Source organism: Equus quagga, chromosome 14 (genome assembly GCF_021613505.1).
Source record: "Equus quagga isolate Etosha38 chromosome 14, UCLA_HA_Equagga_1.0, whole genome shotgun sequence".
NCBI lineage: Eukaryota > Metazoa > Chordata > Mammalia > Perissodactyla > Equidae > Equus > Equus quagga.
In genome coordinates this window covers 94,389,911-94,405,059 of record NC_060280.1, presented here as the reverse complement: position 1 = coordinate 94,405,059, position 15,149 = coordinate 94,389,911, and the positions used below count along the sequence as shown (strand labels likewise).

At 56.9% G+C, this 15,149-nt stretch overlaps 2 protein-coding genes across 2 annotated transcripts in view; both read left to right on the top strand.

The window, feature by feature from the left end:
- ANKRD24 (ankyrin repeat domain 24) overlaps positions 1-7,056 on the top strand; it is a 25,478-nt gene extending 18,422 nt beyond the window's left edge. The window contains exons 15-21 of the mRNA XM_046638320.1: positions 30-102; positions 349-467; positions 639-2,168; positions 4,329-4,496; positions 6,320-6,445; positions 6,660-6,725; positions 6,907-7,056. Coding sequence (XP_046494276.1) covers positions 30-102; positions 349-467; positions 639-2,168; positions 4,329-4,496; positions 6,320-6,445; positions 6,660-6,725; positions 6,907-6,984 — 2,160 coding nt within the window. The 3' untranslated portion in view covers positions 6,985-7,056. The remainder of the gene's footprint in view (positions 1-29; positions 103-348; positions 468-638; positions 2,169-4,328; positions 4,497-6,319; positions 6,446-6,659; positions 6,726-6,906) is intronic.
- Positions 7,057-8,421: 1,365 nt separating this feature from the next.
- Positions 8,422-14,276, top strand: EBI3 (Epstein-Barr virus induced 3). The gene is made up of 5 exons (XM_046684577.1): positions 8,422-8,571; positions 9,250-9,370; positions 10,466-10,644; positions 12,101-12,258; positions 13,846-14,276. The coding sequence occupies exons 1-5, from the start codon at positions 8,505-8,507 to the stop codon at positions 13,996-13,998; spliced, it is 678 nt and encodes a 225-aa protein (XP_046540533.1). The 5' UTR covers positions 8,422-8,504; the 3' UTR covers positions 13,999-14,276.
- Positions 14,277-15,149: the final 873 nt, after the last annotated feature.

The following is a 15,149-nucleotide window of genomic DNA, read 5'->3' as shown; positions in this document are numbered from 1 at the left end:
CCCGAGCCAGACCTTGGCCTCACCCCTAGAATGAACGGGAGAACACCAGCTATGACGTGGCCACCCTGCAGGATGAGGAGGGCGAGCTGCCCGACTTTCTGGGTAAGCCCCAGATGCGGTCCCCGCCCCACACACCCCCACCTGCCTGTGTCTGGGGCCCTGGGTGATGGAGCCTTGACCCCCAGGCAGTAAGGAGTTTGAAGCTGGGAGGAAGCTTGGCCCGCCTCCGTGTTTCTTCCACTTGCCTGAGCCTGCCTGCCCTCGGGGTCCTGACCCACGGCTCCAGACCCCCAGCTCCCATCCCCTGTGGCCCGGGACCCTGGGGCCTGACTCTGTGCCCCCCATCAGGGGCCGAGGCCCTGCTCTCCAAGCGGCTAAGCCCGTCAGCCCAGGAGCTCTTGGCCTCGCTTCAGGAGCAGGTGGCCGCCCTCAGGAGAGAGAACCAGGAGCTGATGGAGAAGGTCCAGGTGGGCAAACTGAGGCCTGGGAGAGTGGGGTGGGGACAGCTCTGAGGACCCGAGGGATTGTTACCTGGGGGTTCGGGTGAGTACGTGGCTGAGTCTGTGGGCGGGGAAAGTGGCTCCCCTCGTGGTCACATCAGCTCTCGCCTGACTCCCCCCTCCCCACCCCGCCACCAGATCCTGGAGAACTTCGAGAAAGATGAGATGGATGCGAATGGTTCGGCCGAGGTCATCCCTCTGGCCCTCTATGACTCTCTCCGGGCTGAGTTGGACCAGCTCCGCAGGCAGCACGCCGAGGCCCTGCGGGCTCTGGAGGAGCAGGGGGCGCGGGAGGCCCCTGGAGAAGAGGACGCGGCCCCCGGGGAGGGCGAGGGCCTGGGAGCCAAGACCACCAGAAATGGGCCAACGGAAACACAGCTTAATGGGACGGTGGCTCCAGAAACCAAGGTTAACGGACCTGAGAGCACAGAGGAGGAGGCTGCGGGAGTCGAAACCATGGAAGCAACACCCACGGGGGCCAAGGCCACAGAAACAAAAGCCACGGATGTCGAGGCCACAGGAACAGAGGGCGTGGGAGCTGAGAGCTTGGAAATCAAGGCCATGGAGGCTGAGGTCACAGAAACGAACGCTCTAGAAGGAGGAGGAAACCCAGAAACAAAAGCCACTGGAGTCGAGGCCGCAACCACGAAAGCAGAGGAACCAAAAATGAAGCCTGGTGAAGTGGGTGCTGTGGAGGCAGAGCTCATGGGCACGGAGACCACGGACATGGAGGCCACGGGAGTGGAGGCCACGGATCCGGAGGCCATGGGAGCGGAGGCCGCGGGCTCTGTCCTACACCCGGGGGCTGCTGAGGCCTCGGAAAAGCTCCAGGCCGAGCTGGAGACCAGGATTCGTGCCTTGGAGGAGGCACTCCGGCAGCGGGAGCGGGAGGCCGCCACCGAGCTGGAGGCCGCCCGTGGCAAGTGCGAGGCCGCGGAGGCCGAGGCGGGCCGGCTGCGCGAGCAGGTGCGCGAGGCTGAGGGTGGTGCCATCGGCGTGGCCAGCAGCAGCGACATGGTCCAGCTGCGGGCAGCCTTGGAGCAGGCTCGGGAGGACCTCCAAGCCCGCGACTCCCGCCTCCGGGAGCTGGAGGCCACCGCGGCCTGGCTGGATGAGGCCCGGGCCGGCCGGCTGCTGGCCGAGGAGGAGGCCCGGGGGCTGCGGGCCGAGCTGGCCCAGCGGGAGGAGGTGAGGCTGGAGCAGAGCCGGGAGCTGGAGGCGCTGCGGAAGCAGCTGGCCACTGCCACGGCTGCCGGGGAGCAGCAGCGGGCAGCGGCCGCCGAGCTGGGCCGAGCGCGGGATGAGGCTGAGGCCCGGGCCGTGGAACTGTCCGCGGCCTGCGAGGAGGCCCGGCGGGGCCTGGCGGAGCTGCGCGAGGCCTCGGAGGCCCTGCGCCAGTCGGCTGTGCCGGCCTCCGAGCACCACCGGCTGCAGGAGGAGGCCCTGGAGTTGCGCGGCCGGGCGGCCAGCCTGGAGCAGGAGGTGGTGGCCACGGGCAAGGAGGCCGCCCGGCTGCGGGCGGAGCTGGAGCGGGAGCGCGTGGGCAGCGTGGCCCGCTTGGACCACGATCGCGTGGTGGGCGCGCTGCAGGCCGAGGTGGCCCGGCTGGAGGGGCAGCTGGAGGAGCTGGGCCGCCGCCACGAGAAGACCAGCGCTGAGGTCTTCCAGGTGAGCATGGCCGCAGCCCACCCGGCCCCCCCAGCGGCCACTCGGTGGCGTTCTGACCCCACAACTGTGGCATGTTCCCACCCCATCGGTTTCAATCTTACAGACGCTTGACCCTGCCACTGTGTCCAGGTGGCCCTTTGACCTGCAGCCATTCTGACCTCCTGGCTGTTTCGACTTGTATTTTCTTTTCTTTTCTTTTCTTTTTCTGAGGAAGATCAGCTCTGACCTAACAGCTGCTGCCAATCCTCCTCTTCTTTTTGCTGAGGAAGACTGGCCCTGAGCTCACATCCATGCCTATCTTTCTCTACTTTATATGTGGGACGCCTACCACAGCATGGCGTGCCAAGTGGTGCTGTGTCCATACCTGGGATCTGAACCCATGAACCCTGGGCCACCGAAGCAGAACGTGCTCACTTAATCGCTGTGCCACCGGGCCAGCCCCAGTTTTTGGCTTTTTTTAAACCTAGGGGATATTTTTTTGTCCCTGATACTGGACCTTTTTTTTTTTATTAAGATTATGATAGTTTACAACCTTGTGAAATTTCAGTTGTACATTATTGTTAGTCGTGTTGTAGGTACACCACTTCCCCCTTTGTGCCCTCCCCTCACCGCCCCGCTTTTCCCTGGTAACCACCGATCAGTTCTCCTTGTCTATATGTTAACTTCCACCTATGAGTGGAGTCATATAGAGTTTGTCTTTCTCTGTCTGGCCTATTTCACTTAACATAATACCTTCAGGATCCATCCATGTTGTTGTGAATGGGACGATTTTGTCCTTTTTTATGGCTGAGTAGTATTCCATTGTATATATATATATACCACATCTTCTTTATCCAATCATCAGTTGCTGGGCACTTAGGTTGGTTCCACGTCTTGTCTATTGTAAATAATGCTGCGATGAACATAGGGATGCATGGGACTCTTGGAATTGCTGATTTCAGGTTCTTAGGATAGATACCCAGTAGTGGGATGGCTGGGTCATAAGGTATTTCTATTTTTAACTTTTTGAGAAATCTCCATACTGTTTTCCATAGTGGCTGCACCAGTTTGCATTCCCCCCAACAGTGTATGAGGGTTTTTTCTCCACAGCCTCTCCAACATTTGTCACTCTTGGTTTTGGATATTTTTGCCATTCTAACGGGTGTAAGGTGATATATTAGGGCCTGATACTGGACTTTTTGAGCCTATTTTTTTTCTTAAAAACCAAAATCCCTCCAAACCTGGCAGCTGTTTTAACAGATATATGAATAAGGAGGTACCTCTGTGACTTCTGTAATGTACTTGTTGTCAGGAAAGCATTTTCCTCTCTGAGCTCCTGTTTACTTACCCGGATGATGTTGATAATCATAGTTTCTAATCCTCCCATGAAAATTAAGTGGTCTAATTTATATAAATTACTTACGGCAGTGATGGTACAAGTGATCAATAAATGGCAGCTGGATTACTCTTTTTCCAAGAACACGCTCTTTGAAACCAGATAAACCCTTAGTCTACTTCCTAGAGTGTTAGAGTGTAGCCAATCTGTCCTAATGGAACATCTAATTATTATTATTATCCATTTTTTCCTGAAGCTATTATTTCTATAAAGGCCAGTGTTCCCCCAGGGATCCATTTTTGCAGATCTAACATTGCTGTGATCTTGGTATTTTTGTGAAAAATGCAGTCATCAACGTTTGGACATTTGTTTGCTTTTCATCCAAATTCTTCTGTTTTTCTTTCATTGTGTAAGAAACCTATGAACTTTCACACCACTGGCAGAGAAAAGAACACTAGTGATGATGATGATAATAATAAATAATAATAATAATATCACCATCTCAAATCTAGCCCTTACCGTGTCAGCACACACTATTCTAAGCATATTCCATGTATCTGCTCGTCTTATCCTCACAACCACCCTGTGAAGCAGGGGCCATTTTACATATGAGGAAACTGAGGCACAGAGAGGTTAAGTCACTTGTCTAAGGTCACACAGCTAGCAGGTCAGAGGTACTTGGCAGAGTCAGAATATTCACAGTGTCCAGGGGAATCCAGAAGTTCCTCCAAATCAAACTCCTTGAGGTCAAAATGGGTTTGAATGTCCTTACGTCAAAATAGAGGGTCAGCAGGTGTCTTTGAAGTCCTAATGTCCTCAGGGTCACACATGGGCTTGGGCCACAGGTCCAGCGGGAGGCCCTGTTCATGAAGAGCGAGCGGCACGCAGCCGAGGCCCAGCTGGCTGTGGCAGAGCAGCAGCTGCGGGGGCTCCAGACCGAGGTGGAGCAGGCACGCCAGGCCCAGAGCCATGCCCAGGAGGCTCTAGACAGGGCCAAGGAGAAGGACAAGAAGGTGGGTCCACTTTTCCTGCGCTCCATCGGGGGGCCCCCACTCAGCAGAGGTTGGGGAGAATCCAAGAGTTCCCAATGGAAAGGGTCTTGGGAAATCAGTGCATTTTCCAGATGGGAAACTGAGGCACAGAGAAGGAAGGGGACAATTCACACCCAGGCTACTCTTCCAAATCCTAATTATAACCCCAGTGATGTTTATTGAGTGTCTACTGCATGCCAGGCCCCGGGCTGTGCCTTTAACACAAATTAACACTTATTTTTTTTATCCCCATTTGAGGAAACTGAGGCACAGAGAAGTGAAGCCACTTGCCCAAGGTCACACAGCCATGCAATGGTTCAGCCAGTTCCCAAGTTCTGTCCTTAAATAGTAATGATGGTGATTCACAGCGGCCTCTGCTTATTGAGTGGAGAGTTTTTCACATCTTGTCCCTTTTAATCTCCCAGCAACCCTAAGAGCCAGAAAGCATTCTTATCCCCATCTTCCGGATGGGCAAACCGAGACCCTGAGAGGCGAAGTGAGTGGCTCAAAGTCACCCAGCATGTCACTGGACAATGGATGTGAACCCCCGGAGTCCCGGCTGTGTTAGCTCTAAGTCACCCAGCCCTGGCTCCTGTGTGACCTTGGACAAGTCACTTGACCTCTCTGAGCCCCAGTTTCCACCTCTGTAAAATGAAAATGCAATTGTGGTAGAGATTATGGTTTATTTGTAGCAGGGTTCCTCCCTCTGGCACTGCTGACATTGGGGTCGGGTCATTCTCTAGGGGGCTGCCCTGGGCACTGTGGGGGGTTGAGCAGCATTCCTGACCACCACCCACTTGACACCAGGATCTCCCCCAGTGTGACAGCCACAGATGTCTCCAGATTTCGCCTGGTGTCCCCTGGGGGGGCGGGGAGCAGAATGGCTCCTGGCTCAGAACCTCCGATCTCTAGTAATAATAACAAAGCTCAGCATTTATTGAGTGCCTGCTGTCTGCCAGGCACAGTTTGAACTGAATCTCTGTTCAGAGTCACAGTAACCTACTGAGGTGAGGACTGTGTTGCTCCCTACTTGACAGATCAGGAAACTGAGGCCCAGAGAGGTTAGGTGATCTTCCCAGGATCTCCTGCAAGAAAGGGGGGATCCAGAGGGACAGAATCCCACGGCTGCCTGATCCCCCCGGGGCTGCTTGCAGCCCTCCTGTCCCGTCAGCCTCCACTTTCCAGGGACTCCAAGAGGGGGATGTCACAGCATCCACCTGCTTTCTCTGTAAAGGGTCGGCCAGGCGGCGTTTTCGGCCCTGCGGGGCAGACGGCCTGTGCTCAGCTCTAAAAGCGGGCGTGGCCATGCATGTAAATGAGCGGGCGTGGCTAGGCATGTAAATGAGCGGGCGTGGCCAGGTATGTAAATGGATGGGCGTTTTCGGCCCTGCGGGGCAGACTGCCTGTGCTCAGCTCTGAAAGCGGGCATGGCCATGCATGCAAATGAGCGGGCGTGGCCAGGCATGTAAATAAGTTCTGAACGCGGCCGCTAGGTGATATGTAAATGAGTGGGCGTGGCCTGGCGCCAACCACATGTTATGTTCAAGGACAGAAATGTGGATTTAACTTAATTTCCACCTGTCCCAAGATGTCATTCGACTTTTGACTCCCCCTCCCCCACTCCCACCCCCAAACCGTCTAAAAATGTGAAAACCATTCTCAGCCCCACTTGGCGAGCCTCAGGGATGTGAGTTTCCTTGCAAACCTCTGTCCCTCGGCCTCGGCCCCTTGCACGTGGCTGCTGCTGCTGCCGCCACCTTGGAGAGGTCCCCAGCCCTGCTGACATTCCTCCGCCCCCACCCCAGATCACAGAGCTCTCCAAGGAAGTGTTCAGTCTGAAGGAGGCGCTGAAGGAGCAGCCGGCAGCCCCGGGCACCCCGGAGGTGGAGGCCCTCCGTGCCCAGGTGAAGGGTCTTCAGCAGCAGCTGGAGGTGAGAGCTTCGTGGGGCACAGGGGCGGGGACCCCAGAGGAGTGACAGGCAGGCAGGGGCCTGGGGGACGTGTGCCAGGCATGGAAGGGAAATATTGCAATATTTTAGCAACCGGCATCGTCGCGCTGGTGCGTGCCATCAAAATAGGGGCTCGGGGTGCAAAGGTGTCTTGGGGGGGGGTCCTGCTTTTCTGAGCATGCCCCTCTCCCCACAGGAGGCTGCCAGGGGCCACAGTGCCGTGGTGGCTTTGTATAGGAGCCACCTCCTGTACGCCATTCAGGTGAGTCACTCCCAGCTCCGGGCATACCACAGCTGCTCTCTGGGCCTCAGTTTCCCCATCTGTGCAGTGGGAGGCTGGGCTCGGTGGGGGGAGATTCGTGGCCTCCCGGTGGGGAGGGCGGGGAATGGAGAAGCCGGAACAGGACCGGACAGGCTCTCTCTCTGTGCTCCCCGCACCCCAGGGTCAGATGGACGCAGATGTGCAGCGGATTCTGAGTCAGATCCTACAGATGCAGCGGCTTCAGGCTCAGGGCCGCTGAGCCTCAGAGCTCTGACGGCCCCGCCCCGCCCGCCAGGCCCCGCACGGGGCGTCACACACAGACCCTCTGCCCTGGGAGACCAGCCTGGGCCCCTTCCTGACTGTCCCGGCCGTCTCCTCCACCCCACTGGGCCCTGCCCGCACGGGTCAGCCTAGACCCTGGCCCTGACCGTGCGCCCCTGCCCCCACCGGAGAAGCTGTGAGGCCCCCTCCCACGTCTGGTGCCACCCCAGGAATGACAGCAATAAAAGCTCAAGGAGCACAGAATGCGCGTGTGTCCCACTGCCAGGAGGGGCGGGGGTGGCCCGGCACGGGGATTAGGGACTAGGGTGGGGAGACTGAGGTACGCACCTGCAGAGCCCAGAGCCCTGTCTCCAAGACGAAGACCGTGTTAATGCAAATATTTACAAAGCCAAAGTGGGCACCAGAAAGTTCCTGATGCGCAGGAAATCCCAGCATCCAGGGAAGACAGGATCCGAGCGAGCATGCATGTGAGGCTGCCTCATTTCTCCCCTTGAGCCCGGCCGGCCCCTGGGCGAATCCCCCGAAATCCCCTGGCAGTTCCGGGCTCTTCCCGGCTCCGGGGGGAGGGGAGCGCGCCGTGATCCCCCCGCCCGTCCAGCCCGTCCCTGGGGGTTTCCTTGGGCGTGCAGGACTGGCACACGACCTGGCGGGGCTTGGAGTGTGGAGGGCGGCTGGCCAGGGTGGGTCCCCGTCGCTGCGGCCGGTGAGTGACCGGGCGGCTGTGTGGTCGTGCCTGCATATCTCTGGTCCCTTCATTTCTCTGTCTCTGGGTCTCGGTCTCTACCCCTCCCTCTTTGTCCATCTGTCTCTCTCTCCATCTCTCATCTCTCTCTCCCTGTCTCTATCTCTGTCTCTCTCTTGTCTCTGTGTCTCTATCTCTGTCTCTCTCTGTCTCTCTCTCTCTCCCTGTCTCTATTTGTCTCTCTCCGTCTCTCCCTGTCTCTCTGTCTCTCTATATCTCTATCTCACTGTCTCTCTATCTCTTCCTCTCTCTCTCTATGTCTGTCTCTCTCTTGTCTCTCTATTGTATCTCTCTCTACATCTGTCTCTGTCTCTATCTCTGTCTCTCTCTCTCCCTGTCTCTCTCATCTCTGTCTCCCTCTTGTCTCTATCTCTCTCTCTCTCTCCGTCTCTGTCTCTCTCGGTCCCGCTGCTGGCTGTCCCCTTCTCTTTCTCTATGTCATCGTCCCCCTCCCCGGGGTTTCCCCTCCTCGCTGCAGCCGGAAGGAAGGACTGACGGACAGGCTGTTCTGGGAAAGGCCACGGGGTCCCCACTTCTCTCTTTCGTGGCCTCCTCTCCCCGCCCCCACCCTCGGGGCCTTCCACGCCTGCGCGGGGGGGGTGGCCAGCGAAGGGACCAGGGGCTGCTCAACCAGTGAGTCAGACCCAGGGAGGGGACGTGGGGGGCCTTGACCAGGGGCTGGGCTTCCCCCGAGGCAGGTCCTGAGTCCCCTGCCTGAACCTCGAGAGTCTCTGAGGACGCAGTCCGCCGGAGCCATGGCCCTGAGACTTCTCCTGGCCCTCGCCCTTTGGGCCGGCTGCTCGCTCTGCCGTGGGACAGAAGGTGTGTGGGGCCCCCGGGGGCTGAGGGGCCTGGGCAGAGGGACCTTATCTGGGGACTGGACTTTGTCTGCCAGGGAGCATTCTCGAGCAGGGTGGGAGCTCACACACCTACTGTATGCTCATGGGTGGGAGTGGGTTACCATTGCATTGCATGGATGGGGAAACTGAGGCCCAGAGAGAAAGAGGCCTGCCCCCAGTGACACCAGGAAGCCACAGCTTGGAAAGATAGAAGGATGATAGACAGGGAGATGGATGTGTGGGTAGATAAACAGATAGATGATAGACACAGATGATAGATAGATAGATGATGGGTAGAAAGAAATTTTAATTGCATGCATTCATTTCACATGCTTCAAAACAAAACTATTGCAAAGAGGAGACACAATAAAATACCTCCCTCCCACCGGGGTCCCCCGCCCCCCAGGTCCCCTCCTTGTTTCCTTAAGCCTCAGTTTCCCCACCTGGAGATGGGCTCAGAGTCCTGCCTTGGTGGGTTGTAGTGGGGGTGAGAGACAATGGAGGTGCCTTTCATTCACTCCACAAACCTTTATTAGGCACCTACTGTGTGCCTGGCCTTGGCTGGCAGCCGGGCGGGGGCTAGCACACAGTAGGGCGTTGCGATCTGGGGTAAATCAGAAACTCACCATCCTGCCCCTTCCCCCGCCTCGGGATCGCGCAGCTCCGGGCCAGCCCAGGGTGCGTTGCTGGGCTTCTAGGTACCCCATCGCCGTGGATTGCTCCTGGACGCTGCCACCTGCTGCAAACTCCACCACGCCCACGTCGTTCATTGCCACGTACAGGTCAGAGAGCTGGGGGGCTTCCTGGGGACCCCGACACTCTGGCCGACCCCCTAGAATCAGGACACCCGCAGACTCAGCATGAACCGAAACCCTCAGAGGTCTAGAGTGGTGCCGTCCAGTAGAAACACACTTCCTAAAATACATACTGCATGCCATGTGAGTTGTTTAGAACTTTCTAGAAGCCACGTTAAAAAAGTTAAAAGAAATGGGTGACGTTCATTTTAATATTTTATTTAAACATCTACCTATCCAGAAATATTTATCCTTGAGTACGACTGAGTGTAACGTAACTTCCCATGCTTATCTACGATTTCTATATTTAAATTTATAATAGGAGTTACTATCATTGAATCTGAATATCTAAACTGTTATCACGTCCACATGTCATCAATATTTTAAAAATTAATGAGCTATCTTATATTCTCCCTTTTATACTAAGTCTTCAAAATTCCCTGTGTGTTTTACGCATGTGGCACATTTCAATTCAGACGGTACGCTTTCGCCCGGAAACTCGGTCTCTGATTAGATTTCCTAAAATTTAAGGTTGGAGAAATAGATCCGCACAATCGATTTGCTCTGGAGAATTTATCCAAGTTTTCTGATAGCCAGAAAGGTGACATTTAGGTTGGATAAAATAAATTAAGTGCAAAAGTCACGCTCAGTTGCACGAGCCACGTTTCAAGGGCCCGAGAGCCACACGCAGCTGGCAGCTGCTACATCCAACGCAGAAACAACGTTTTGATGGTCGTGGAAAGTTTCTGTGGATGGTGCTGAGCTCGACTCTCTGAAGTCAGAAATCTCGGGGCCTCAGAAATGGAGAAAATTAGAGTCCCATTATTCCAGATTCCAGAGTCCGTGAATGTTGGAATTCTAAGGCTGGAATGCTGCCATTCCAGAAACTTTAGCCTCTGGAGCCCTGGCATCTCCCGTGATGCGTTACCCCCGACTCTGGTCCTCCAGGCTCTGTCATGTGGGGGCAAGCGCCTCCCCCAGGGTCACAGAGCCACGAGCAGGACCCCGGCCAGCGGCTTCTTGGCTGCTGTTCCCACTCGGGGTCCAGGGCACAGGCCCTCACAGCGCCCACCCTGTGTCCAGGCTCGGTGTGGCCGCCCACGGGGAGAGCTGGCCCTGCCTGCAGCCCGCGCCAGAGGCCACCAGCTGCACCGTCCCGGACATCCAGATGTTCTCCATGGTGCCTTACGTGCTCAACGTCACGGCCGTCCACCCCTGGGGCGTCAGCAGCAGCTTTGTGCCCTTTGTCCCGGAGCACATCAGTAAGTGGGGTGCTGGGGGTGGGGGCGGAGGGCCACCAGCTTGCTCCTGCTCCTGGCTCTCTCTCTCACCGCCCCCACCTCCTACCTGTCACACAGGGCTGTCCATCCGTCCTGGATCCTGTTGAGTCCCCACTTGGTCCAGCCCCGTCATCACCTCCACCCGTGGTCCCCAGCTCCTGCCGTCGCCCCCACAGTCTGTCCTCCCTGAAGCGGCCACCAGAGGGCACCAGGGAGCCCCTGAGTCGGTCCTGCCCTCCTCTGCCTGCAGCCCTCCAGGCTCCCCCTTCCTTGGGGGAGAAGCTGAGTCCTCCCCGCGCCCCCCAGGCCCCGCATGACCTGCCTCATCCCCTCCCTGCCCTCCCTCCTCCCTCTCTCCCCCTCCTCCCTCTGCTCCAGCCACTCGGGCTTCCTCACTTTTCCTCCCACACGCCAGGCCCAGGCCTGCCCCAGGGCCTTTGTATGGGCTGTGCCCTCTGCCTGGGATGCTATTCTCCCAGATCTCTGTCTGAGTTGCTCCCTCACCTCCTTCACTTCTCTCCTCTGACAGCTTCTCCTCAGTGAGGCCTCCCCACACACGTTAGTGAAAATTCCAAACCCTCATATGTTGCTGGTGGTTGCTAAAAAACAGTGTGGCTGTCCATGAGTTAAACACAAGTCATCATATAACCCAGCAATTCCAGTTCCGGGTATGTGCCTAAGAGAGATGACAGCATGTCCACAAAAATGGTTACACGAATGTTCATAGCAACGTTATTCACGGTAACCAAAATGTGGAAACAACCAAATGCCCATCAGCGGGTGATGGATTCACACAGCGTGGTCCAGCCACATGCTGGAATATTACGCAGCCGTGAAAAGGAGCGAGGCCCTGACACAGCCACACGTGGACGGACCTGCACACACGACGCTCAGGGAGAGAAGCAGACACAGAAGGGCACACGGCGTGTGACCCCATGGACGCGAAACGTCCAGAACAGGCAGATCCACAGACAGAGAGCGGGCTCGTGGGGGCCAGGGGCTGGGGAGGGGTGGGGGTGATGCTGATGGGGATGGGGTTTCGTTTTGGGGTGATGGAATGTTCTGGATTAAACAGTGGTGATGGTTGCACAACCCTGTGAATTTACCAAAAACCACTGAACTGTCCATTTTGAAAGGATGACCTTGTGGCATGTGAATTATGACAGAAAAACACTGCGACCCACTCCCCTCCTTGCACTCTCGAACTTTCCCCCACTGTTTGTGACCTCCCGCTTTGCTTCTTCTGTCTTGTCTTCTGCCCGGATGAACTGAGCTCCCAGAGGATGGGGGTTGGGTCGTATCGGTCACTGCTGCGTCCCAGGGTCCAGGACATTGGTGGACACTCAGAAGACTCTCTGTAATATTTGTTGGTTGTTGAATGAATGAATGAATGAATGAGCCTGCTGTCCGCTGATCCTGCCCCCTGCTTGTCCATCAGTCAAACCAGACCCTCCGAGAGGTGTGCGCCTGAGCCCCCTCCCAGGGCAGCGGCTGTGGGTGCAGTGGGAGCCTCCCCAGTCCTGGCCCCTCCCGGAGATCTTCTCCCTCAAGTACCGAATCCGCTACAAGCGTCACGGGTCCGCCCGCTTCCGCCAGGTGAGCGGGATGAGGGGAGGCCGGAGAGCGCGGTTCCTGGCAGAGGGAACAGCGTGTGCAGAGGTGTTCTGGGGCTTCGAACGCAGCTTCCGGTTGCTCGTGTGCAACGTAAAGGCAGCTGGCAATGCCACTCCTGGGGAAGCGGAAACAGGGACTCAGACAAATGCCTGTGCACACGTGGCCACAGCAGCATGGCTCACAGCAGCCGAAGGGTGGAAACCACCCAAGTGTCCATCCACAGGGGAATAGATAAACACAACATGGTCCAGCCACACGCTGGAATATTACACAGCTGTGAAAAGGAGCGAGGCCCTGACACAGCCGCACGTGGACGGACCTGCACACACGACGCTCAGGGAGAGAAGCAGACACAGAAGGACACACGGCGTGTGACCCCATGGACGGGAAACGTCCAGAACAGGCAGATCCACAGACAGAGAGCGGGCTCGTGGGGGCCAGGGGCTGGGGGTGGGCTGGGGGTGATGCTGATGGGGACGGGGCTTCTTTGGGGTGATGGAATGTTCTAGAACTAGGTAGACATTGGGAATACCCTAATGCCATTGAATTGTCCACTTCAGAATGGTTAATTTTATGCGATGTGAATTTTGCCTCGATTGAAAACAACATATATTCTTTAAAATTCTTAAAAAAAAGAAACCATAAAGTTAGGGAGCCAGGGAGCGTCTGGGAAAGTCAGCTGTGTCCTGGGCAGCCTCAGATGCCGGGATGAAGAGCCGAGTCTGCAGAGTTTAGCCTTCTGCAGCCCGTCTCTAGAACTTTCTGCGACAGCGGAAATATTCTGCATCCGCATGTCCAAAATGGTAGCCACCGGCCAAGCGTGACTGCCCAGCGATTGCAATGTGGCAGGTGGCCGATGAATCAGCTTTCAAATTTTATTTAGTGTCCCTTAATTTAAAAAATTGCAATTGTTAAATTGAGATAGAACTCGCAGGCCAGAAAACGCACCGTTTTAAAGGGCGTGAGAGTGTGTTGCAAAGCTGTGCAACGATTAATTCATCTAAATTTGAAACTTCAAGAGCCACGTCCGGCTGCTATGGGGACAGCTCGGGTGGAGCAGGGAAGGGAGCTACTGAGACCTGGGGTTAGGGCGCTGCCTGTGGGGGCTGGACTGGGACATCCTGAGGAGGATGGGGACCCGGAAGGAAAGGAGGGCCCGGTGGAGGAGAAGCAGGGTGGGAGGCGGGCGTTTCCGTGGGAAAGGCGGGGGCAGGGTGAATGGCCTCCGGGCTACGGGAGTGGTCCCTGGTTGTGGGTGCCTGGGCCTGCGATGATCTAGGGCCGGGAGAGAGGCCCTGAGTGGGGGACGTGGAGAAGGGGGTGGTCGGGGGTCCAGAGTCAGGACGGGGCTGTTGGGGATGGCAGTCCTGGTGAGTGGCGGCTCACCGCTGAGACATCCCAAGGGGCTGGTGTGGTCCAGGAAGGACTCCTGGAGGAGGCGGCTCCGGGGCCAAGCAGGGAAGGCCATACAGGCGGGGATCAGGGGGAACCTGACGTGGAGGGGGCTGCGCATGGCGGCCCCTCCCGGCCTCCTGGTCCCCGCTGACCCCGCCCTCTGTCTGCTCTCAGGTGGGGCCCATCGAAGCCACATCCTTCACCCTCCGGGCTGTGAGGCCCAAAGCCAGGTACTGCATCCAGGTGGCTGCTCAGGACCTCACCGACTATGGGGACTTGAGTGACTGGAGTCTTCCCGCCACGGCCTCTGTGACCCCGGGCAAGTAGTGGGGTCTGCCCAGCTCCCCCCACCAAAGAGGGGGCTGGGTCCTTGACATCCTCCCCCCACTGCTGCCACTCAAGGGTGGATGGGACCCGACTGGCCTGGGTTTGCTGCTGCCGAGTTGCTGGGCGGCCTTGGACAAGTGACTTTGCCTCTCTGAGCCTCAGTTTCTCGATGTGTGAAATGGGGATGTTCCCCTCCTTAGACTACAGTGCCAGCTTTGTGAACTGTGAATGTGAGATATTTTTTATTTCATTAGAGAAGGATCATTGTCATTGGGGTCAAGACGCTTCCTCCCTTCCTGAGAGGAGAGGATACAGCACGACAAATAGACAGGGAAGCCTCGCTCCCTTGGATGGGTCAGGGCTGGACCAGAGGAAGAGACCGGGGCTGGGGGAGTTGGGGTTGGGGGGGCGGGGGTCCTGCCGGGGATGGGACAGTGGGATCCCTTCAGTTCAGCAGACTGGCTCACCCACGCTCCTCCAAAGCTGCCCCGATGTGAGTCCCACTGTGGGTGGACACAAACGGGACATGAGTTTGTCTGGGAAGATTTCTCTGGGGAGGGGGCAAAGCAGCCAGGCCCTGGAGGTCAGAGAGAATCCATGGGCTTGTGTGTGGATTTCGCTCAGGTCTCAACGCAACAGTCACCTCCTCCGAGAAGCCTTCCCTGACCACCTCCTCCATGGCAGGCGGAATAACAGGCCCCCCAAGATGTCCACGTCCTAAACCCCCAGAACCTGGGAATAGGGTGCCTCACCCAGCAAAAGGGACTTTGCAGATGTGATGAAATTAAGAATCATGAGGCTACTTGAAGAGGAATGATCTTTAAGTTGGTAAACATCAAGGAGGCTCACCTTGAATCATTCAAGCGGCCCCAAGATCATTCCTGCGGTCCTTACAAGGGGGAGGCGGGAGGGTGAGAGGGAGAGAGGGAAGGGGATGTGACCGTGGAAGCTGACGCCAGAGTGATGCGAGGCCACGAGCCAAGTATCGCAGGGGCCTCTGGGAGCTGGAAAAATCGAGCAAATGGATTCCCCGCCCGGGATCCTGCAGAAGGGGCCAGCCGTGCACACTCATGTTAGCCCTCTGACCCCCAGAACTAGAGGATAATAAATGTGTGTTGTCTTAAGGCTCTGAATTTGTGGTCATTTGTTGC

Bases quoted from the DNA above. Each gene is read 5' to 3' on its own strand.
- EBI3 (XM_046684577.1), top strand. From the start codon at position 8,505: ATGGCCCTGAGACTTCTCCTGGCCCTCGCCCTTTGGGCCGGCTGCTCG. The intron at 9,371-10,465 runs GTCAGAGAGCTG...CCCTGTGTCCAG, and splicing joins TCGTTCATTGCCACGTACAG to GCTCGGTGTGGCCGCCCACG. The intron at 10,645-12,100 runs GTAAGTGGGGTG...CTTGTCCATCAG, and splicing joins CTTTGTCCCGGAGCACATCA to TCAAACCAGACCCTCCGAGA.